This window comes from Oncorhynchus keta, chromosome 36, assembly GCF_023373465.1.
Source record: "Oncorhynchus keta strain PuntledgeMale-10-30-2019 chromosome 36, Oket_V2, whole genome shotgun sequence".
Taxonomy (NCBI): Eukaryota; Metazoa; Chordata; class Actinopteri; order Salmoniformes; family Salmonidae; genus Oncorhynchus; species Oncorhynchus keta.
The window spans coordinates 20,127,937-20,152,940 of record NC_068456.1 but is presented as its reverse complement, the minus strand read 5'-3'; the positions used below and the strand labels follow the sequence as shown (position 1 = coordinate 20,152,940).

The 25,004-nt window shown below is 42.1% G+C and overlaps 1 protein-coding gene across 1 annotated transcript; it reads right to left on the bottom strand.

Moving 5' to 3' along the window:
• Positions 1–1,546: 1,546 nt before the first annotated feature.
• LOC118369776 (alpha-actinin-2) lies at positions 1,547–21,053 on the bottom strand. Its single transcript, XM_035754467.2, has 21 exons — positions 20,723–21,053; positions 15,168–15,282; positions 14,950–15,069; positions 14,538–14,624; positions 14,221–14,308; positions 13,935–14,013; positions 12,463–12,544; positions 11,823–11,908; positions 11,274–11,366; positions 10,796–11,026; positions 10,410–10,557; positions 10,061–10,211; positions 8,319–8,427; positions 5,940–6,080; positions 5,421–5,603; positions 5,183–5,317; positions 4,824–5,003; positions 4,520–4,666; positions 3,518–3,583; positions 3,192–3,350; positions 1,547–2,995 (listed from the first exon to the last, which is right to left on the bottom strand). The coding sequence occupies exons 1-21, from the start codon at positions 20,852–20,854 to the stop codon at positions 2,837–2,839; spliced, it is 2,691 nt and encodes an 896-aa protein (XP_035610360.1). The 5' UTR covers positions 20,855–21,053; the 3' UTR covers positions 1,547–2,836.
• Positions 21,054–25,004: the final 3,951 nt, after the last annotated feature.

The window sequence follows — 25,004 nt, the reverse complement described above, 5'->3', positions numbered from 1 at the left end:
AAAGAGGCCCAACTCGGCTGAAAATCTGTCTCCCTCCAGCAGGTGGCGTTTTTGTCACCAACCAATGAGTTTTTGTATGGACGTCAATGAGCGTCGAAAAAAATGTATGGCTTATTTGCTAAGTGAGGTTTATTTGCTCAAATTGAAGTTAGGCCATGCTTAGGCTGTTAATACTCTATTGATAAGTAGGACACGTGATGGCAACTTTGAGAAAAAACACTTTATATTGGATTTGTCTTGAGATGCCTATGCATATTCATGAAATAAAGCTGACAGCGTTGCATCGCTCTCCATTGAGTACATGTGGTTGACGTCAACAACCCTCATCGAATATGTTTTAAAGTATTAAAATAATTAGATGTATGCACCAATCCAAATAAAGCATAGACAGGAGCTAGGACAGCCCGATGTGTCACTGGACAAAAACTCTCATTGTTAGGGAGGAGAGACAAGTATATTGTCAGTAATCTTTGCTTGCCTTTTTTTGTGGCTGGCAACGGAACATTCTTGTTCCGCGACCGCAGCTCAAATTGACCATAAATATCACAGTATCCATTAGCCGGTAAGCACAAACTATTCAACAATAACAGAACCGTTCTTGTAAAACGTATTACACTATTGAATAATGCAACCAAATCATATTACAAGCTTGAATAATTCAACAATTAAAGGGGTTTATTTTCTCGTCTGTAGGCTACACTCATTGCATGTTTAGCTTCAAGACAAAATCACGGCGTTGCTATAATGGCATGTTTTCAAGTACTGTAACGTTAGCCTATCAAAAACAAACGATTAACCCTCTCACACGAATATAAAAGTACATAAGGCCTACCTAACAGTATTACAACAAACCAGGCTTAATTTTGATCAAAATCATGCAAATCATTCCATGTTAGAAGCAAATAATTGCGACTGAAAACGTGGGTATAAGATAATTTACCGTGATGAGCTGTTTTTTTTTGGAAGCCCATAAACACCACCAATAGTATTTCATTTTATGAATCGTGATGTGCCAACATGAACAATTAGTGTGTGCTTTCGCCTGTTCAACTGTAGCCTACAGGTTTTAACGACAGCTGCAGGTAGCCTAGAGGTAGCCTTTGTGCTCTGATCCTATCTGGGCCTGTGTAACAGTATTTATTTAGACCGTACCCTCGCGCGAACCTATGCACACATCAACAACAGTCACCCACGAAGCATCGTTACCCATCACTCCATAAAAACCGCGGCCCTTGCAGAGCAAGGGGAACCACGACTTCAAGGTCTCAGAGCAAGTGACGTCACCGATTGAAACGCTATTTAGCGCACCACCGCTAACTTGCTAGCCGTTTCACATCTGTTACACCTGGCCAGGGAAAAGTTAACATCACGATTTTATAGCATAAGACATGTATTTATAGCCCAAAATAGGCCCATTTATTTGTCTTTTGAGAAAATGTGAATGTGATCATATTTGGTTTATATTCACACTTCGGGTGGCTAGGCTACCTAGGCCTTTTTAATAAAACAAGTATTGACTGGAATTAATGAATCAACACAATAGTGATGACATTCATTATGAGTATCTTTTTAATTACAGATACAAAGGCCTAAATGATGCAATCCTGCATACAGCGAGCTCACCTCTGAAATCGCCACACAAATGTTACATTTTTTTAAAAATCATAGCCATCATTTGACATGTTTTTGGTGGTGAGGATGGGCTTCCATAGTTTTACCTGGCTCAGTGCAGCCGGCAGCTACTGCAACAATTTCAGAATGTAACAGACTTTTACTGCAATATTTAGTCTCAAATATTAGGAAAATGTCTATACATTTCAACTGTTTGAAAAACATTGCTCAACTATTACCATTTATACTGTAGAAGTGTTGGCCCAATTAGCCAGACAATTCTGTTTACACTGCTTCAAGGGGGGCAGCTGTTGAGAGAGTGTTGTGCACTACCTCCAGAGGTTTACATTTGAGTAACGTGTAGCCGACATGTTTACGAAAAATGTCAGGTAAGTGTGTGAAGAGGCTCTTAGCTTTGGGTTTGAGATGTATATATTGTGTATGAACTGTGGAACGTATTGTTCAATTAATCACTCATAGCCTTTAGCCAAACTGTTCTTCATTTATATAGGGTAACTTGCGAGAAAAGTTAGCATAGAGCAGGCACCATGTGCTATGATTATATCACAAGTACATTTTGTTGACATAAACAACATGTTGGTCATTAGTATGAGAGGCACACTTGATAACCTTACACAGTTATCAGTGTGCTATCATAGAACCTATTATGATACTTAAATGGCATACTTTACTGTCATTTCAATCAAGGTTTTGCTCAAATAGTCCAGATCTAATCTCACAAATCAGCAAGCGGATATCCCAACATTTAAATAATCATAATCCTGATGTTTGGATCATCATATACCACTCTGTCTTATTCCCAATCAGAACTCATACTGTATGTTAGTTCCTGATGAGGCACTAACAGGAGATGAGGACACAATGTTTACTATTAGGCTGCTATTTTTCTGTTCTAGCTACATATCCAACTGCTGCTATTACTGTAGTCAACTGTTCTATTATATCAAACTATTGTAGCTTATACAATCATATCATTTTTCTTAGAAGAACAGTTTTTGTTATCTGCTATCTTCACTTCACCGCAGAACTCATATGAGGGAAACTACTGTGCCACGCAATAGTAGGCAAATGTACAATATCTACCTAATGTGAATCTAACATAGCTAACTTTGCCTTGCTTTTACAGTGTGTTTGGTTAAAGGGGATTTCCTCCAGAAGTGTTGGCTGGCATCAAAAGGTCAATCTTGGGGGTCATCTTGCAGGGTTAGAGGTCACTCTCTCCATAGAGGGCAGTGGAGAAGGCGGTGTAGTCTAGAGCCCCCGCGGGTCCCCCTGGACCACTGTAGGGGGCCATCCTCAAGATGCAGTACTCTGCCTGGTCAGGGGGGAGCTCCCTCCTCAGCTCCTCAACCAGGATGTAGGGCTGTGGAGGGGGGAGGAGAAGGGGTAGGGGGGAGAGAACGGGCTCATTTAGAGAAGTCCGCTCTACCAAATTTTCCTAATCTGTCAGAATAATATGCCTCTTTACTGTTATACTGAATTCACCCCTTCTGTGTGATTGACATGGTACACTCAATTGCCACACTCCCATTCACATTCTCTCTCTCGCACACACACACCTTATTGGCTGCCAGGATTCTGAAGGATGCCACGACCTGGTCGGCGGTGTCTGTGTCAGTGGTTTCTCTGGTCATAAAATCGATAAAGGATTGGAAAGACACCATGCCAGTGGCACTGGGATCTACCAGCATCATGATGCGGGCAAATTCCACTTCACCCTGACAGTCAAAGACAGAGATCAGGGAGAGAGAGAGATCAGAGAAAGGAACACATATCTTTATTCGTCATTGCGTCATTACACATACAGTATATTATCAATACCTTTTGGTATTATTATGCATTGTTTGCATACTGTAATTCTGCATGAGCATATTGAGACTCCTACCAAATCATAACCCATGGAGATCAGACAGGCCCTAAAGTCATCAGTGTCCATCGCCCCGTGTTTCTTCTGTAGTCAGAGGTCAAGGGTCGTAGGGTGGAGGTTGGGAGTGGGTCACCGCACAGGGAGGAGAAAGGATGGGACAGGGAGGAGAAGGGAGACCAAGAGAAGGTGGATGGCAGAGCAGTGGAGATCGGTAAGGGGAGAAGGCCAAAGCTAACACAGAGAAATGGACACAGACACAACCAGACAGATGGACACAGTGACAGTAACATTAGAAGACATGGAGTGAGAGACAATAAATACTTTAGGAGTCAATTCTAAATGAACTGTCATAACAGACCAAAGCTGCTGCCACCAACATTGCCATGCTGTAGAGCCCAACTGTCAAAATATCGATACAACTAAAAACATATGAGAGGTAGCAGCAGGTGTGGTCTACTCTAGAAGGGATGGAAGAAGGCCAAGTCATCAGCGAGAGGTCAGTCAGGGATCATGAAAGTTTAGAGGTCAGTAGGGTTGAGTACCTGATGGTCATTGCCCACATGACCCAGGCTGATCAGACAGGCCTTGAACTCCTCACAACGCAGTTTGCCTGTGTTCTCCTGGGGCCAGGTGTTAGAGGGGGTGTTAGTCACACTCAGAAGTGTCTCTCTCTCACACATGCAAGTGTTTATAACATATAGCATTACAACTATGTGGAACCAATATCAAATACTTTGTTTTTTTATAGACCTGTACATTACACTATCATACAATAGTTGTTGTATTATATTGTTTAACTGTCTAAACAACCAAGCCCAGAGAGCAGTGACCGTAGTACAGTATCAACAACAATATACAGTTATCGCAGATTCCTTACACAGCTTCTGAATAAGAAAGGCAAGACAGGTGAGAATGATTTCTTTTGTCAGTGGTATTATGCTACTTATCATGCCATTCAGGTTAAATGTTAATATATGAATCAGAGAACCGGGAGTACAGGAAGCGGAAGGAGCACTGTACCCGATCAAAGTGGTTGAAGGAAGAGCGGAACTCGTGCATCTGTTCCTGACTGATGCCCTTGGCATCACGGGTCAGGATCTGGGTCTCGATCTCGTTGATGGTGCGGGCGATGGTGGTGAGGAGGAGCTCCCAGCCCACACGGATGTGCTGTTACCATGATGCCAAGACAGGTATAGACACAGACAGGCAGATTAACCAGCTGCCAATGAAATCTCAAAGACATCCATCATCATTATCCCCCTGACCACATCTAATCTTAATAGACTGCATGCAGAGACCGTCTCTCTGTGGTGCTCTGCAGTACCTCCATAGTGTAGTTGGTGTGCTTGTTGTCAAACACCAGAGACTCCTGAATGAGCTGGTGGTCTCCCTCCAGCTTGTCGATATTGGGCTTGTAGGTGACGATGACGTGCTCAAACTGCTTCAGCTGGGTCATCTGGTCCTCCAGGGTACCACCCACCTCCAGGGAGCAGTGGCCAATCTCCTGTCAGAACCACACACATGAGCAATTCAGGTTTTTGTTCCAGATACCCCTAGACCAGGGCTCTCCAACCCTGTTCCTGAAGAGCTACCATCCTGTATGTTACAACCAGAGAGTAGCTCTCCAGGAACAGTGTTAGAGACCCCTGCCCTAGACACTAAACAGATGGCTGACTCTCTGACCTCCATCCTTGTCTGTATCCATGGTCCGATGAGGTTAGCCTGGACAGCAAACTGCCGTCTCAGCCTCTCGCTAGCATGCTGCCGGGCTAGCTCTTCCTGGAGGGATCCTTCTCTCTGGGGAACCAGCTTCTTCACCTGGTCAGCAACATGACGACAACACATACATCAATCTGACATAGAAAGTGACTGTATATGCATGCGTGTCTCAAGTGTATGTATGTGAATTTCGAGGTCCTACCCTGTCCCACTTGGCGAGGAGTTCCTCGGTGGTGATGGTGCTATAGGGGTTGATGAGGTTGGCCTTGATTCCGTAGCTCTGGGAGATCTTCTGCACCTCCATGTGGATCCCCAGGATGGCCTGTCTCTCTCCGTCTGCCTCTGGGAGGGTGGCCTTGAACTGCTCATGGGAAGAGATCAGGCTCTGCAGGAAAGGAGGAGAGGAGAAGTTGCAAAGTGTTGGTTTGTACTTACAAGAACATGGCAAGTAATGGGCACTGTGTCAAAATGACGTAACAGTTGTATCAACCATAGAATGATTCAAATACTAATAGCAAGCATTATGGGGTGGCAGGTAGCCTAGTGGTTAGATCATTGGACTAGTAACCGAAAGGTTGCAAGATCAAATCCCCGAGCTGACAAGGTCAAAATATGTTCTGCCACAGAACAAGCCTGTTAACCCACTGTTCCTAGGCCATCATTGAAAATAAGAATTTGTTCTTAACTGACTTGCCTAGTTAAATAAATAAAAATTATGTACCTGGATCTCATCGATAGTGTGTACAAAAAACATGTCCTGCAGATCCTCCATGGCCCCTTCCATCCAGTTGTTGAAGGGTGCTGATCTCTTGGCAAACTCCAGGAACAACTGATCAATGGTTTCCAGCAACTTCTCTGTCCTCTGGAAAACAGGAGAGAAAAAAACACTTGTCATTAATCTCATTGACAATTCACCAACATTGCCTGTTTGGACTGCTAATCCCAGGATGCATCACATTGACATGACCCAATTGACTGCTGAGTTGGCAAGGTGGTCTGCATGGATTAGACCCCTTCCTTTGGGCAGGGAGAGGGGGCAGACAGCAGCCCATTTGAGTCACCCTAATCCCAGGCCTGGCTGTTTGTCTTGACAAATTTGTAGGTCATGAGTGCCCAGTATGGATCAGAGGAAAAGGACTGTGGGCATCCTGCCAGCCAGATGCTGGACAGGTAACCATATCTATATACAGTGCCTTCAGAAATTATTCATACCCCTTGATTTATTCCACGTTTTGTTGTGTTACAGCCTTAATTCTCCCATCTACACACAATACCCCATAATGACAAAGTGAAAACATGTTTTATTGAAAATGCAATACAGAAATACCTAATTTACATAAGCCTCTAAGAACTTTCTACACCTGGCTTTTGCAACATTTGTCCATTATTTTGTAAAAATTGTTCAAGCTCTGTCAACCATTTTCACGTCTAGCCATATATTTTCAAGTAGATTTAAGTCAAAACTGTACCTAGGTCACTCAGGAATATTCACTTCTTGGTAAGCAACTCCAGTGTAGATTCGGTCTTGTGTTTTAGGTTATTGTCCTTCTGAAAGGTAAATTCATCTCCCAGTGTCTGGTGGAAAGCAGACTGAACCAGGTTTTCCTCTAGCATTTTCCCTGTGCTTATCTCTATTCCATTTATTTTTTATCCTGAAATACTACCCAGTCCTTAACGATTATAAGCATACCCATAACATGATGCTGCCACCACTATTCTTGAAAATATGGAGAGTGATACTTAGTAATGTATTGTACTGGATTTGCCCCAAAAATATAACACTTTGTATTCAGAAAAAAAAGTTAATTTGCTTTAATTTTTGCAGTACTACTTTAGCGCCTTGTTGTAAACAGGATGCATGTTTTGGAATGTTTTTATTCTGTACTGGTTTCCTTCTTTTCCCTCTGTCAATTAGGTTAATATTGTGTTAGGGCGTGATAGTGACTTGGGTGGGTCATCTAGGGGATTAATGGTTTATGTTGGCCTGGTATGGTTCCCAATCAGAGACGGCTGTTTATCGTATGTGGAACTCTACGCACGCTGTGCCTTGGTCCGCTCATTTCAACGATCGTGACAACGACAATATTGTTGATCCATCCTCAGCCATTAAACTCTAACCGTTTTATAGTAACCATTGGCCTTATGGGAACTGAGTTAGGAAGGAAGGCTGTATCTTTGCAATGACTGGGAGTATTGATACACCATCCCAAGTGTAATTAATAACTTCACCATGCTCAAAGGGTTTTCAATATCTGCTATTTACATTTTTAACCATCTACCAATAGGTTCCCTTCTTTGCGAGGCATTGGAAAACCTCCCTGATCTTTGTGGTTGAATCTGTTTTAGAAATTCACTGCTCAACTGAGGGACCTTACAGATAACTGAATATGTGGGGTACAGAGATGAGGTAGTTATTAAAAAAATCATGTTAAACACTTATTGCACACAACTTATTGCACACTTATTGAACTCACTTCATGCAACTTATTACGTGACTTGATGAGAAAATTATTTACTCCTGAACTTATTTAGGATTGCCACAACAAAGTGGTTTAATACTTATTGACTGACGACATTGCAACTTGTCATGTTTTATTTATTTGTAAGCAGTTCTAAAAACACAATTCCACTTTAACATTATGGGTTATTGCGTGTTTAGGCCAGTGACTATAAATCTCAATATAATATAATTGAAATTCAGGCTGTAACACAACTTCATGTGGAAAAAATCAAGGGGTGTGAATACTTTCTGAAGGCACTGTATATGTGCCATCAGTAGACTAAGTGGACCAATTACCCCACCCTCCTCAATCAGCTGTGTATTCATATCTCACCCCTAGCTATCTCAATATAATATACATGAGATTTAGCATTACTATGGGTTAAGTTGTCCTATGAACAATCCGCCCCACCCCAAGGTAACGTCATTCACTGCCTTACCTCTTCAGCTCTCTTCTGGATTCATGGAACTGGTTCTCATTCCCACACTACCAAGCTGTACTGTGCTGGCTTACTTTTCACTTGGCACAACAGCTTAGCCAGTTTACCTTAGCTGAGAATATAACATGTCATGTCCCAAACTTCAACCCCCTTCACTCACCTCCAGAGCCTCTCTCCTCTTCTGGGTCAGTGTACCAAGTTGATCCCACAGGTCACAGATTCTCTGGCACCTCTGGTTGACAGCAGCCACATCATAATAGTCCAGCTCACTGCACAACACCACAGGCAGCATATAGGTCAATGAAGAGCAACTTCAGACGGTTTGGTTGTCACACTCTGACCATTATTTGCGTTGTTTGTTTCTATGTTTTGTTTGGTCAGGGTGTGATATGAGTGGGCATTCTATGTTGCATGTCTAGTTAGTCTGTTTCTATGTCTTTTGGCCTGATATGGTTCTCCATCAGTGGCAGGTGTTTGTCGTTGTCTCTGATTGGGAACCATATTTAGGTAGCCTGTTTTGTATTGTGGTTTGTGGGTTATTGTCTATGTCATGTTGCATGTTAGCACTCAATTTCTATAGCAGTCACGTTAGTTTGTTTAGTGTACTTCGTGTTTTTTCATCCATTCATTAAAGTATGCATTCACACCACACTGCGCTTTGGTCTCCTCAATACGACGATTGTGACATTGGTATTATTTAAGAATAATTCCAGTCGCAGTCCTTGTCAAAGCCATGATTTTAGGAATGGGACTTGGTTGGGATGATGGTTAGGAGGGTTTGAGGGTCCTTTTTTCTCAATTTCCCCCTGACTGACGTGCCCAAAGCCTGTTGCTCAGGCCCTGAAATCAGGATATGCATATAATTGGTACCATTGGAAAGAATACACTTTGAAGTTTGTAGAAATGTAGGTGAGTAAAAAATAATGTAGGTGAGTAAAACACAATAGATATGGTACGAGAAAATCCAAATAATTCTTTTTTTTTGAGAGCCCATGCTCTTACAATGGGAATTATTCAATCCTATGGCTTCCACTAGGTGTCAGCACTCAATGTTCAAGGCTTCAGGCTTGTTTCTTCCAAAACGAGTAAAAATAATGAGTTTAACTACAGGGACACAGTCTTGGAAATTTGTGTGTGAGCACGCAATGAAGAGAACATGCACCTGCTAATATTGGTTTCCTATTGAACATACATACATACTTAAAAAAAAAAAAATTTACCTTTATTTAACCAGGCAAGTCAGTTAAGAACAAATTCGTATTTTCAATGACGGCCTGGGAACAGTGGGTTAACTGCCTGTTCAGGGGCAGAACAACAGATTTGTACCTTGTCAGCTCGGGGTTTGAACTTGCAATCTTTCGGTTACTAGTTGAAACAAAGGTTCGGGGTAGATTTTCGGATTCCTATCTTGGCATGTTGAACGAGTGGATTACTCAAATCGATGGCGCCAACTAAACTGACTTTTTGGGATATAAAGAAGGGTTTTATCTAACAAAATCTAAATGACTACATGTTATACCTGGGACCCTTTGGATGACAAATCGGAGGATGATTTTCAAAAAGTAAGTGAATATTTCATCGCTATTTGTTAATTTATGAAACCTGTGCCGGACGAAAAATATTTTGATGTGGGGCACCGTCCTCAAACAATCGTATGGCATGCTTCCGCTGTAAATCCTACTGTAAATTGGACAGTGCAGTTAGATTAACAAGAATTTAAGCTTTCAACCGATATAAGACACTTGTATGTACCTAAACGATTAATATCCAACATTTTTATGATTATTTATTTGAATTGCGTGAATTCCAATTATTTGAATTGCGTGAATACCCCTCCAGTTTCACAGGAAGTTGTCCCGCTAGCGGGATGCCTAGCCTGAAGATCAGAGGAAGGAGCCGTACTTGAGCTCCTGTGCAATGGCAGCGATCTGCTCCACCCTGTCCTGATGAGCAGCCAGGTCACTCTCAAATGACTCGTGTTTCCGTAGCAATGCCCGCACCTCCGTCAGGGTGGCAGTCTCGTAGTCCTTCTGAGATAGAATCAGCTCTTTACCTGGGTCATACACACAGACAGCGAGAGAGACTGAGACATTAGCCAAAACAAATGCTGAAGATTTACTGACATTTTCCCATTGACAAATCTCTAAGGATTTGGAGCTAATCAATTACATTCAAACTTCAAACTCTAGACAAACCAGAAACATAAGTAAAACCCTCCACAGACAGACAGACAATCATATCCCAGACAGACCATTAGCCCAGGTCTCATGGGTGCTGGCTTTCTGGCGGAACTTTTCAGCCAGGTGGTCCAGTCTCTCAAGTCTTCGGATCTCTGTCAGAAGCCACTCCTCGTAGCCTTTCTCTGCCCCCTCCAGCCCCTGCCATGCACTGGCTATGTCCTACAGCCACACCGAGACACAAAGACACGGGTCAAAACCAGCAAAGCACCACGCTCAGTAGATATGCTATTAAAAAGGCTTTTAAGTCTATCAGCGTTTTGGCAAAAGTGCCTTGGTGTTTACCTTGGTATTTTGGATGATCTATATAATTAGCTATCTACAACTACTGTAATTTGATTGATGACTATTTCATCAGTTTGATATGATGTTTCATTGAATGCTGGGTGTTTACACTTACAGACACCATCTTTCCCTCCGAGGGCATGAAAGCGGGACGGTTGCTGATGCGCAGCTTGGTCTGCAGGGTGTTGAAGCTGATCTCCAGCTGGCACTTCTCCTGCACCTTGGGGGGCTTGTGCATGCGGCGGTAGTCTCTGAAATCTTCCAGCTTTCTCTGCATCTCAACCATGTTCTTCTCTGCAGTCCTGTTCTCCAACCATGGGGTGGTCCGGCGGATCCACTCCAGTAGCTACAAACACAGTGGGTGGTGATGGGGTGGAGCTTAATTTGCGGTTCATTTGTTGTCATTCCTCTCAATTTAGTTAAGTAGGAATTCGACATTGAATTTGATTTAAATACTGGGAAATTCCATTCCTACAAGTTTGTGTAAGACAATTGACTTTTTGAGTATTCAGATTGGGGTAGAAGTAGCTCTCCTAAGAAAGTTGACCTATATGAAAGCATAGGTCCAAATGTATGCTTCTGTGTTGCTTTACCTCGCTGGCCAACCTCTCGTATTCCTCCATCAGTTTCTCATTCTCCTGGTTCACACCCAGCACTTTACAGATCCTGTTGGCTGCCGTTTCAGCCTACCAAGGGGAGGGAGGAAAGAGAGGTGAGGGGTCAAAGACACGTGAGGGGAGAGGAGAAAGAGAGGTGAGGTGAGGGGAGGGGGGAAAGAGTGGTGAGGGGATGGGAGGGGGGAAGGAAAAGTGAGGGAAGGTGGGAAAGAGATTTGAGGGGAGGGGGGAAAGAGAGGTAAGGGGAGGGGGGAAAGAGTGATGTGGGGGAGGGGGGAAGGAGTAGTGAGGGGAGGGGTAAGGAGAAGTGAGGGAAGGTGGGACAGAGTGGTGAGGGGAGGGGGGAAAGAGAGGTGATGTGAGGGGAGGGGGAAGGAGAAGTGAGGGGTGGGGAAAGAGTGGTGAGGTGAGGGGAGGGGGGGTAGGCATATGGTAATCATCATCAATTGGTTTAGGAAGTATTGTACCCACAACACATTGAAGTCAAAAACTTAATTCAAACTGTCCATGGTGCAAGCTGTATACCTGCTCGGCTCCAGCAAATGCATGATAGAAGCAGGACACATAGGTCATGATAGCTCTCTCATCAGGCTTGGGGGTGTTGATGATGTCTACAGAGGGAGGGAGGGACAGAAGAGGGTGACAGACAACAAGTACAAAAGGAGGAAGATAGGGAGGGTGGAGACAGGAAACACAAGAGCACTGACAGAGGAAAAGGACCACAGATCGACTCCAAACCTGAACATCTTAGCGCAGGGCTATCCTGGAGGGAAGGTGGGGTGGTCTATGGCAAAGAGATCTAAACAAGGACCAGGTCACGTTGTATCTAGGACTACACAGCATCAATGTCCCCTCACCTTCTGTACCACTGCAAATGTGTGATACAAACTGGACATATAGGTCATTACAGTCCTGTCGTCTGGCCTGGCTGCGCTTATAAAATCTGTGTGGGGAGACCAGGCACATAGGACTTCATCATTACAATGTGCATACAAGTACAGACAATCTTCCTGGAAATCTCTTCCAGGCAATCCTGTAACAAAACTCAGTCTGACTCCCACCATTACAGTACCAGATAAGATGGTTTATGTTTTCATAATGAGCAGAATGATATGCCTATAGCCAATACCGATTTTCAAAACTTTGTTTCCTTAGAAGACATTACCTTCTGCGTCCAGCATCTTGGGAATATCCAGGTGCTTCTCTGCTATTTCAAACGCCAGGTTCAGGTTCCCCATGGGATCATCCTAGAAAATTATAAATATTATAGAAACATACTTTCCAATTAAATTAATAAACAAAGTAATCTTCTCATTTACTTTTTATATGAGAAAACACGTGCATGTGTACAGTATTTGAAACCAGTTTACAAACTGTCGTGTATCCAGTGATGGAATTAACCATCAGGTGACAGACAGTCAGTCAGTAAGTGCCTCCTCACTAATGGGGTAGGGTGGTGTCAGTGTGTTTAGTGGGAGGAGAGGGCTCATGCTGCTGCTATTGTCCTAAGTCTGTTCCACTGATGCCTGCCGAGGGGGAAAGGCCTGTTACAGGACAGTGGCAGCTGCAGAGATCCAGGGCGGGCAGATACCCATGAGCCTGTTCCCCACACGGAGACATTTCAGCAAGCTAACACTGAGGGCTTACTGAGCCTGCTCACCTGGAGCCAGACATGACAGCTGACAGGGTCTGTCTAGGCTCAATGCACTCGTGAGAGTGTTGGGGGGGCAGAGGGGCATATAAAGGTGATTCTGATATAGGTGTGTGTGTGCGTGTATGTACGAGAGGGGGACTCCTCTACTGAAACCCAAAGCCTCTGGCTTTCCAAAAGATTTGGGTTCCACTGATCTATCCATTTTCCTGTCTATTTCCAAACAACCGTGAATAGATTGATTGCCCTATAAAGAGCAGTAGCAGGCACAGGTATCTGCCAGCCACAGCTGAGGTAAACCCTGGGCTCTCCTGGGATGTGACTCACATTTCTCTGTCTATTCCCAGTCAGGACTAAGTCAGTTCAGGATGGAGATGTAAATGTCAGTCACTATTAAAAAGACCACAGCTTACATGGTGTAAGGAGAGACATGTATATTCCACACTGTGGCCTACTCTTTACATGTACACATTTTATTTGACAAAATGTGTCTATACACAACACCTGAACACCGACACACCAATATACTCTTGAACTCTAATGAACGCACTACAGTGACCCAGTCTACCAAAGGATATGCCTAGAACAGCATACAACTAACTACACAGTGCACACGCAATTCTACACACAACATAGTCTACTTTTTATTTACACATACGATACCTTCAGATTGTGATAGTTGATTAGATCTGGCCTGTGTTTGTGTATCAGGGCACAGAAGGCTAAACCATCCTTCCAGCTTTATACAATGGTGGGTGAGCATGTCATTAAGACAGTGAATGCAGACATCAGTAAGGAGAAATTGGGAGAGTTAAACATAACAAAGCACTCTAATATCTGCTTCTCAAAAGTCAATAACTTTCTGTTAATCCACGCTGTGGGAAAAGACTGTGGAGTTATTACTCTAGACATAGGGAACCCTTCTCTGTTAGTATGTGGGAGGCACTTGACACCATCATGGTTAGTGTTTGGGACACACAAGAGACCTTGTTGAGCTTAGCGTAGTCGATGAGGTCAGGCCTGTGTCTGTGAATCAGGGCACAGAAGGCCAGTCCGTCCTTCCAGCTTCACCAGCAGGCAGCAGAGATAACCAGGTCAGAGGTCAGAAGTCAGAGTTGTATGATAACTGAGTAAAGTTTACCAGTGCTGGTCCTAGAGAGCTACAGTGTTTGCAAGCTTTGCCTATCTTATCACTTAGTACTAACACATTAGTACAGAATATAATAAAATAGAAAAAATACATATAAGTCAAAGCCTAAAAAGTGTTCTCACCTAACATGGAAGTTCTGGACATTGACATTCCTGTAGGGGGCAGTCTTTCTCTGGCACCACAAGAGAAGGCCTTCCTTTGCAGAGGTTTCTGAGAGGAGAAATAAATAGTTCTTCAACAGCTCTATTCCCCAGTGAGATCTCTATTTCATTAAACCAGGAAGTTAATACAGATCATCTCTTTTCAAGGGATTCCTGGCTAAGAAGGTAGCTGCAGTATAAAAACACTATGTATCCATATGCAGGACATCATCTATTATACAATGGTAATAAAGGCATCTTTTTAAGTATCCTATTTTGTTTGAATTGTTGTATCTTACCTTCTACAGAGATGTCCTGGATGGCAAAGCGGAGGATGATGGTCCATATCATTCCAAGTGTCATCTTAATGTTACCATCCACAATTTCTGAGGGGAAAACATCCAATTACCATCAGATCTATCACATAATTAGAGTGGGAACTGCAAAAAAGATAATGGGGTGGCAGGTAGGCTAGCGATCAAAAGTGATGGGCCAGTGACTGAAAGGTCGCTGGTTCGAATCCATGAGCCAACTAGGTGAAAAATCTGTCGTTGTCTCCTTGAGCAAGGCACTTAACCCTAATTGCTCCTGTAAATTACTCTGGATAAAAGTGTCTGCTAAATGACTAAAATATAAAATAATGAATGGATTAATCAAATCAAAAGATACTGAGCTGCCTGAACATGAAGTACTGCCTGAATAAAACATCACCTTCAGCTCCAATCGAGACAAGTTTCACTCCTTTGCTGGTGATGAAATCTAAGGCTTTGTTGACGTTGGCAATCTTGTGAAAACGCATCTTCCCTCTGTCAGGCTTGGGTAACCTCTCACCTGGGAGAAACAAACAGCATTCAACTCTAAGTTGAATGACTACCAATCAATGTATTCAACTACAGTATGTATACAACTATATATTCAACAAACATTACCTGAAATAACTTCCAAGAGAAGCATGAGTTTGAGGCCATTCCTAAAGTCGTCCTCAATGTTCTCAATCTGTGTTCCTGCTTTCCTCAGGTGGGAGTTACACCAGGCTGTGAAGGTCTACAAAGGAAATTATATTTTGGTGAGTAGAATACAAATAGTACAATTTAATTTTCACATAACTTTGATGCAGTGAATTCAAATTAGGATGGGGTTGAGCATTGATGATAGAGACTTCCTGTGAGCTCATCAGAGAACCTTGAGTGAGTTTTCCATCAATGGTCTTATTCATCTAAAGTAGAATGTTCCACGTTTTAAAACTTGAACGGTGAATTTGACATGAACTTTTCCAATTGGAAGGATCATATACGCTTCCCACTTGAAAGTGTTTGCCAACCAACGTTATGAATGTAGCTACCTCCCCAATTTCCTTCATCACAATATGGATTTTTGTCCATATCGCCCAGCTCTGGTATATAGCCTGGTTGTAAACATACAATAGAACAGCTCAGCAGGACTTAGCCGGGACTAATTTGGGACTAATTTGAAACACCTAAATATGTCATTTCTTGGATGTGTCACAAACTGGGAGTGATCTAAAGTAAATTGAACGGGATACTTTGAACATCTCTTCTCAAAAGGCCTCAGTGGATCAGCCTCAATTAGACTCCTTACAACAACCAGGAATGTGATTTCTAAATCTGCCTCCAGCTTCCATCTACAGTGTTGACGGTACTGTGTGTAAACACAGGGAATGTTTGTAGGCTTTATTGACATGCTGTGTTTTCAAGCCATTCCAGTTCACGCAGCATGACTGGGAGAGTGATCCTCTGGCCCTTAAGTTCTTATAGCACATAGCCTGGTCCCCCAGAGGCTGTGGGTTAATGTCACCCATCTGGAGAGGCTGCCCGGTGGAATGCCTGTCCAAATTAGGAATATTAGAGGCTTTGAAACAAAGGCCGCATTCCACATGACAAAAGAGACCAAAGTGTATGTGACATTGAACGGCTGCCTCCTAGTTAGAACATGGCTGGCCCTCCAGACCCGACCCCGCCAGAGTTGCTGACCCCCCCACCCCTTTTCCCCCCTCCATCAGCCCTGACGATCAGAGCTAAATATATTTATGAATCATGTCCAATGAGGACCACCCGTCATTGAAGTAGCTGAGCATTTGTGGCTTTATGGGGTGTGTTCCGGAGGTAAAGAATCTAAGTTCAATAATGTTTTGTAAGGTGTCTAAGAATCCTACATTTATTTGATGAAAGAAAAATAGGTGATTTTACTAGATCATTTCAAACTTGTTCAAACACCTGTGGCTGTTTCTTCATTGTTCTTCTTGATTCCAAGAATGTCTTATGTGCCAAGGTTATTTTCACGACACCAGGCCAAATCAGTGGGTGGCATACCTGGTTGTGTCAGGTGGAACACCTAGCATGTGCTACAACATTGTAGCCTAATGGACATGTTAGGATACTGTATAAAGGTAAGGACAGTTCAGGGTGTCAGCAGGTTTTATTCAAGGGCAGCCATGTCTTCCCCTGTGGCTCTTACTGGGTAATAGGATTAAAGTTAAGGGAAATTATTAGAAAAGCTAATATAGAGTCCTACTTAAGACGCCAGAGAAGATACTGAGAACTGAAACAAATCCCACGTGGTCAAAATTGCTATCCAACTATATCAGGCAAAAGGCCCTCAGTAGGCACAGGCAGTTAAAGTCGGGAGTTTACATACACCTTAGCCAACATTTAAACTCTGTTTTTCACCATTTCTGACATTTAATCAGAGTAAAAACTCCCTGTCTTAGGTCAGTTAGGATCACCACTTTATTTTAAGAATCTGAAATTATTTATTTAAGCTTTTATTTCTTTCATCACATTCCCAGTGGGTTAGAACTTTACATACACTCAATTAATATTTGGCATTGCCTTTACATTGTTTAATTTGAGTCAAACATTTTGGGTAGTCTTCCCACAATAAGAATTTTGGCCCATTCCTCCTGACAGAGCTGATGTAAATGAGTCAGGTTTGTAGGCCTCCTTGCTCGCACACAGATTTTCAGTTCTGCCCACAAATTCTCTAGGTATGAGGTCAGGGCTTTGTGATGGCTACTCCAACACCCCAACACCATGACTTTGTTGTCCTTAAGCCATTTTGCCACAACTTTGGAAGTATGCTTGGGGTCATTGTCCATTTGGAAGACCCATTTGTGACCAAGCTTTAACTTCCCGACTGATGTCTTGAGATGTTGCTTCAATATATCCACATAATTTTCCTTCCTCATGATGCCATCTAATTTGTGAAGTGCACCAGTCCCCCCTGCAACAAAGCACCCCCACAACATGATGCTGGCACCCCCATGCTTCAAGGTTGGGATGGTGTTCTTCGGCTTGCAAGCCTCCCCCTTTCTCCTCCAAACATAATGATGGTCATTATGGCCAAACAGTTCTATTTTTGTTTCATCAGACCAGAGGACATTTCGCCAAAAAGTTCCATCTTTGCCCCCATGTGCAGTTGCAAACTGTAATCTGGCTTTTTTATGGCGGTTTTGGAGCAGTGGCTTCTTCCTTGCTGAGCGGCCTTTCAGTTTATGTCGATATAGCTCTCGCTTAACTGTGGATATAGATACTTTTGTACCTGTTTCCTCCAGCATCTTCACAGGGTCCTTTGCTGTTGTTCTGGGATTGATTTGCACTTTTCGCACCAAAGTACGTTCATATCTAGGAGACAGAACACGTCTCCTTCCTGAGTGGTATGACGGCTGCATGGTCCCATGGTGTTTATACTTGCGTACTATTGTTTGTACAGATGAACGTGGTACCTTCAGACATTTGGAAATTGCTCCCAAGGATGAACCAGACTTGTGGTCTACAATGTTTTTTCTGAGGTCTTGGCTGATTTCTTTTGATTTTCCCATGATGTCAAGCAATGAGGCACTGAGTTTGAAGGTAGGCCTTGAAATACATCCACAGGTACACCTCCAATTGACTCAAATTATGTCAATTAGCCTATCAGAAGCTTCTAAAGCCATGACATAATTTTCTTGAATTTCCCAAGCTGTTTAAACGTCTGACCCACTGGAATTGTGATACAGTGAGTTATAAGTGAAATAATCTGTCTGTAAACAATTGTTGAAAAAATTACTTGTGTCATGCACAAAGTAGATGTCTCAACCTGACAAGCCAAAACTACAGTTTGTTGCCAAGAAATGTGTTGAGTGGTTGAAAAACGAGTTTTAAATGACTCCAACCTCTATGTAAACTTCTGACTTCAACTGTAGGTCTTCTTTAGCATGCCCCTAAAATAAATATTTGTTTTGCCTTGTTAAACCAAGATATTTGAGGTACAGTTCAACCTCTTTCATAGCAATAAAGTTTGGGGAAATGGTGAAATGCTCTGCTGACAAGTATTTTTCAACCCGCTCATACAGTAGAAATAAAGACCAAGTGCACAAATATTATAATTTTTGTATGTATATACATTACAAGTCAAAAGTTTGGACACACCAACTCTATCCAGGGTTTTTCATTATTTTTTACATTTTTTTGCATTTTAGATTAATAGTGACTACATCAAAACTATGAAATAACACATATGGAATCATGTAGTAACCAAAAAAGTATATTTGAGATTATTCAAAGTAGCCACTCTTTGCCTTGATGACAGCTTTGCACACTCTTGGAATTCTCTCAACCAGCTTCATGAGGTAGTCACCTGGGATCAGTCTTGTCAAAAGTTCATCTGTGGAATGTCTTTCCTTCTTAATGCGTTTGAGCCAATCAGTTGTGAGGTGACAAGGTAGGGGTGGTTCACAGAAGATAGCCCTAATTGGTAAAATACCAAGTCCATATCATTGCAAGAACAGCTCAAATTCGCAAAGAAAAATTACAGTCCATCATTAATTTAAGACATGAATGTCAGTCAATATGGAAAATTTCAAGAAAACAAACCATCACTATGATGAAAATGGCTCTCATGAGGATCGCCACAGGAAAAGAAGACCCAGAGTTACCTCTGCTGCAGAGGATAAGTTCATTAGAGTTACCAGCCTCAGAAATCACAGCCAAATAAATGCTTTCCAGAGGTAAAGTAAAAGACACGTCTCAACATCAACTGTTCAAAGGAGACTGCGTGAATCAGGCCTTCATGGTCGAAAATGCTGCAAAGAAACCACTACTAAAGGCCACCAACAATAATAATGGACTTGATTGGGCCAAGAAACATGAGCAATGGACATTAGAACGGTGGAAATCTGTTCTTTGGTCTGATGAGTCCAAATTTGAGATTTTTGGTTCCAACTGCCCTATCTTTGTGAGACGCAGAGTAGGTGAACGGATGATCTCCGCATGTGTGGTTCCCATTGTGAAGCATGGAGGAGGAGGTGTAAGGGCTATTTGAGCAAGGAAAGTGATGGAGTGCTGCATCAGATGACCTGGCCTTCACAGTCACCCGACCTCAACCCAATTGAGATGTTTTGGGATGAGTTGGACCGCAGAGTGAAGGAAAAGAAGCCTCAGTATATGTGGGAACGCCTTCAAGACTGTTGGAAAAGCATTCCAGGTGAAGCTGGTTGAGAGAATGCCAAGAGTGTGCAAAGCTGTCATCAAGGCAAAGGGTGGCTACTTTGAAGAATCTCAAATATATTTTAATTTGTTTAACACGTTTTTTTTGGTTACTACGTGTTATTTCATAGTTTTAATGTCTTTACTATTATTCTACAATGTAGAAAATAGTAAAACAAAAGGTTATTATGTCTTCCTTTCGAAATGCTCATCGCAGCGGGAAAGAGGGGTGCACTGCACCACACCACTCGGGAGCCCATATATATATTCCAAGTGGTGCAGTGCTCTAAGGCACTGCATATCAGTGCAAAAGGCGTCACTACAGTCCCGCATCCAGCCGTGATTGGGACTGGGTTTGGCCGGGGTAGGCCGTCATTTTAAATAAGAATGTGTTCTTAAACTGACTTGCCTAGTTAAATATAGGTTACACATTGTGATTTATCAGGGGTGCTGCAGCACCCTCATGACGGATACTAATTTGGGGGCCTAATATTCAGATGCTTGGAACAGTATTCTGTGGTTTCAATAAACAAAATAATTCCACACTAAGGACACTGGATTAACCTACTATAATGCCTTTTGGTCTCGACTCTAAAATTAGATATAGCATCCATTGTAATCCCAAGGACGTCATCATGTGTTAGAAGCATCTGTTGACAGTTCTCATTCCTCGCGTATCAGTGGAATGGCAAGTTAAGAGCCGCTCATTGAGCTATTGTTAGCTGGTACCCACCGCATCCGTCCGTCAATATTCCCGTCAACTGGAGCCAAGACAGACCCCCGGCTCCGGCTGAACCAAATACCAGGAACAAGAGACAGAGTTTTGAGCCTGCGCTCAACGTGAATAATTCAATATTAAATTAATAAAACAATGGAAATGCGAACAAATGTTAATTTGCTCTCATATGAACTCCCAATCACGTGCGTAAAGTAGTCCTACTGTACTGCGTAAAGTTAATTTGTTAAATTGGTTATCTGCAGGTCATCTTCTCTTGACTTACCTTTCTTTGCTGTTTTTCCCAGGCAGGGTCCAGCAACATGTCCCTGTCCCACTCATCCTCCTGTATCATGTAGTCCTCCTCATCCCCGAATCCGTTATTATAATGCACTGTCGTCTCTATTTCGGTCATCATTGCGTCTTAAGTCTTTGTATTCTCCCAAATTCAATTAGTTTTCGTCTTCCAATATCCTTATGTATTTAGACTGATAATTTAGTATTTTTTCTGGGCTGGGTAACTTCCTCTGTCTCCCTATCTTTCTATTTGACTCCCTCTCTCACACGCTTGCCGGTGTTCGGTCTGGCCGCAGTTGCCACAGTGGAACAAATGCTGATAGCAATTAGTACTGACAGGTCACATGACAGGCGCGCAGGGCGCTATACACTTAGAGGAAACACTCTTATCACGCCACTTCGATGTAGCCGGTTAGGGAAACGTATAAAGCAGGCTAGGAGACTGAGGTTAAAGTTAGGGGAAGGGTTAGTGAAAATGCTTCCCTAACCTGCTACGAGTATCACTTTGTATCGAAGTGGCGTGAAAAGAGTGTGCCCCATCATGATTGTGGGGGATCGGTAGGCGGATCGACTAATAAGCCAGGGGAGGCGTTACTCTACGGATCTTAATTGAACAAAGCCTATAATTTGTAAAGGAATCCTATTTGTAGATCAGTTTTTCTACACCTCACTTTGCTCAAGCTGACCTTCTCCAAAGCACTCGGAAGTTGTAGTAAATTAGGGGCAGTTGAGACAATGAAACCATGTTGTGGCGAACTCAGGGAGTTGGCAGGACCTGGACTCGAACCCTGTGACTGTCCAGCCAACACCTTAACCGTTATGCCAAAATGTCCGACCCATTGGCGTAATGGTTCATGTGTTGGCTTGACTGTCTTGTCAGAAGTGGTATGGGGCCTGTGAGGTCATCGGAGAGGCTTGGAAAAGATAAAAATGAAGAAACGCTATCCCCTTATAGTGTCCGCATAGATAGGTTTGGTTTGCTCCTGGCAGAACTTGGCTAGGCAATGCATACTCCCGAAAGACCTTCACTTGAAAAACAAGAAAAAAGCTGCAATATTACTGTTGTTTGTCCCTCGTGAGCCACCATAGCAACAACATAGTCAGAACCACATTCTCAAAATAGTCTGAATTAATTTAAGATAACTAAAGAAATCTGTCATTAATGTTAAAGTTTTGGCAGAGGTTAATCTTGCAATTTTACATATAGCTAAGATGTTTGGTGCAGTATTTCGAAGAGTGAAATTTTTTTCATGAAAATGTGTAATTTATTGTTGGATGACAACAAAGACTTAATGACTTAATGTTTCCACTTTTACTAGGAGTAATAGTGTTGATCAATCACCAACGAAGGGGCCTAGACTTTGACTACTGGACTTGCCTCAAGAAAAAATGTGTGCACGAACAGCCACATTGTTTTTTGACTAAGACCAAAAACAAAAACGTCATTAAATGTTATCAAAATATATGCGTCAAATGTTTCAGCTGGGAAGCATAAGATATGCTTTAGGAAAGGGATAATGTAATGACCTCAGGCTCCTCAAGAGGTTCAGAGCTCTTGGCATAGAGTCACACAGTGGAGGTGTCATAATACCCATAAAACCTAGTGGCCAATCGTTTTTCCACCATTCATTTTTCCCAGGGGGGATTTTAGAAAGACTAAAATAAGGGCTGTTTCGTGTAGGCTTACCCTGGCATGACGTTTTGATATCCATGTACATCTCTCTAGGACAAGGTGACTTTTATCAATATATTCAGCTCTATTTACTCTCAGATTCGAGAATGCAAATCAGCATCAAAGTAGACATCAAGCAAAACTACAAATCCCTGCAAGCTCCTGCGTGTCATCTCTAGCTGAGACCTTTGCTAAAAGGTGCTGTGTTAATTTAAAACTTGCACAAGACAGTTCACAAAATTGTCCATTTAAAGACATTTTTCCCATTTATTCATTACTACATGTATCTAACATTAGATAGTTCATCCAGAGATTCTTACCTTTGCCTTGATTTGGCAGCTTTGTCCATATCATCATGGCATTTGTAGTTCTTTATGATAGGCAAATTAGCAGCTAATTAGCATTTCATTTTTGGGTCACCTTGTCCTAGAGAGATTTACATGGTTACCAAAACATCATGCCTGGATAAACTTACACAAAACACAGCCCTTATTTTAAGCGTTTCTAAAATCCCCTACCGGAAAAATGAATTGTGGAAAAACGATTGGAACCATTTCCCTGTTTGACCGCTAGGTTTAATGGATATTATTTATTCTGTATAAAACTTTATTTAAACAGGGATTGAGATAAAAAAAAACTATTTTTACAAGAGAGCCCTGTATATGTTTACAAATAAAACCCAATACATAAATAAAACACAATAGTGCATTCAGAAAGTATTCAGACACCTTCCCTTTTTCCACATTTTCTTACATTACAGCCTTATTCTAAAAAATAAAAGTCATCTTAATTCTCGCAATAAAACCTCCCGTGGCTTTTTCAAATTGGCATGTTTTGTTTCTAAATGCCTGCTGAAGAGAGAAGGTTTCATCTAGTTGTTAGATAGTCCTTTTGCACATATAACACACTGTGGTTGAGGAAAGGCACTACTCCCAATATAAGTGAACCCCAAATCAATGTATTTCTCATTATATTTGCGCCTCTTCGATTGTCCAACCTCCCTGTCTGTTGTTCAGTGCTTTCCCGGGTAAGGGGGCAGTAGTTCTTCGGCTGCATCAGATTCACACTGCCAGAGTCCATGCTAGCTGGGTTTATAACAAATGTAGAATTAGCATGGGATGTGCTCGTGGAAGAACAACTTGTGTCGTCGACAGGTGCAGGTGTAGTACTGCTGGTAGTAGCAGTACTACCGGTAGAGCTGGTATGTCTCCATGGACGCGGGCCTTACTTTTTTGAACCATTCATCAATTTTCGAGCAAATGGAATGAGCAGCAGCTACGTTTGGCTACATAAGGACCGTTAGTGGAATTCCCACGAGAGAGTAACAGTTAATGTGATTGGATGTTAATTATTTGACTAGGGTACCTGTATTTGACATTGTGTTGTTATTTCGCACCCAAATTTAACTGCCTGTAGCTCAGGACCTGAAGCAAGGATATGCATATTCTTGATTTCATTTGAAAGAAAACACTTTGAAGTTTGTGGAAATGGGAAATTAATGTAGGAGAATATGACACATTAGATCTGGTAAAAGATAATACAAAGAAAAAAAATGTTTATTTAAAAAACATTTTCTTTGAAATGCAAGGGAAAGGCCATAATTTTCCAGTCCAGGTGCAATTTTAATTTTGTCCACTAGATGGAAGCAGTGTATGTGCAAAGTATTAGACTGATCCAATGAACCATTGCATATCTGTTCAAAATGTTGCATCAAGACTGCCCAAATATGCCTTATTGGTTTATTTATCTATAATTGTGCACTCTCCTCAAACAATAGCATGGTATTTTTTCCACTGTAATAGCTACTGTAAATTGGACAGTGCAGTTAGATTTAACAAGAATTTAAGCTTTCTGCCCATATCAGATATGTCTATGTCCTGGGAATTTTGTTTGTTACTTATAACCTCATGCTAATCACATTAGCCTACGTTAGCTCAACCGTCCGACAGGGGGGACACCAATCCCGTAGAAGTTTTAACATAAGCAATGTGACATGTAATATATACTTTTAGTTTTGATCCTTAAGTATATAACAATTACATTTACTTTTGATACTTAAAGTATATTTAAAACCAAATACTTTTAGACTTTGACTCAAGTATTATTTTACTGGGTGACATTCCTTTTAACTTTAGTCACTTTCTATTACGGTATCTTTACTTTTAATAAAGTATGACAGTTGGGTACTTTTTCCATCTCTGCTCAGGGCCTCAGACTGGGTGTGAAGGTTCCCCTTCCAAAAGGACAACAACCCTAAGCACACAGCCAAGACAACGCAGGAGTGGCTTCAGGACAAGTCTCTGAATGTCCTTGAGTGGCCCAGCCAGAGCCCGGACTTGAACCTGATTGAACATCTCTGGACAGACCTGAAAATAGCTGTGCAGCGACACTCCCCATCCAACCTGACAGAGCTTGAGAAGATCTGCAGATAATGGAAGAAACTCCCCAAATACAGGTGTGCTACACTTGTAGCGTCATACCCAAGAAGACTTGAGGCTGTAATCGCTGCCAAAGGCGCTTCAACAAAGTACTGAGTAAAGGGTCTGAATGCTTCTGTAAATGAGATTGTTCAGTTTTTTATTTTGTACAATTCTAAAAA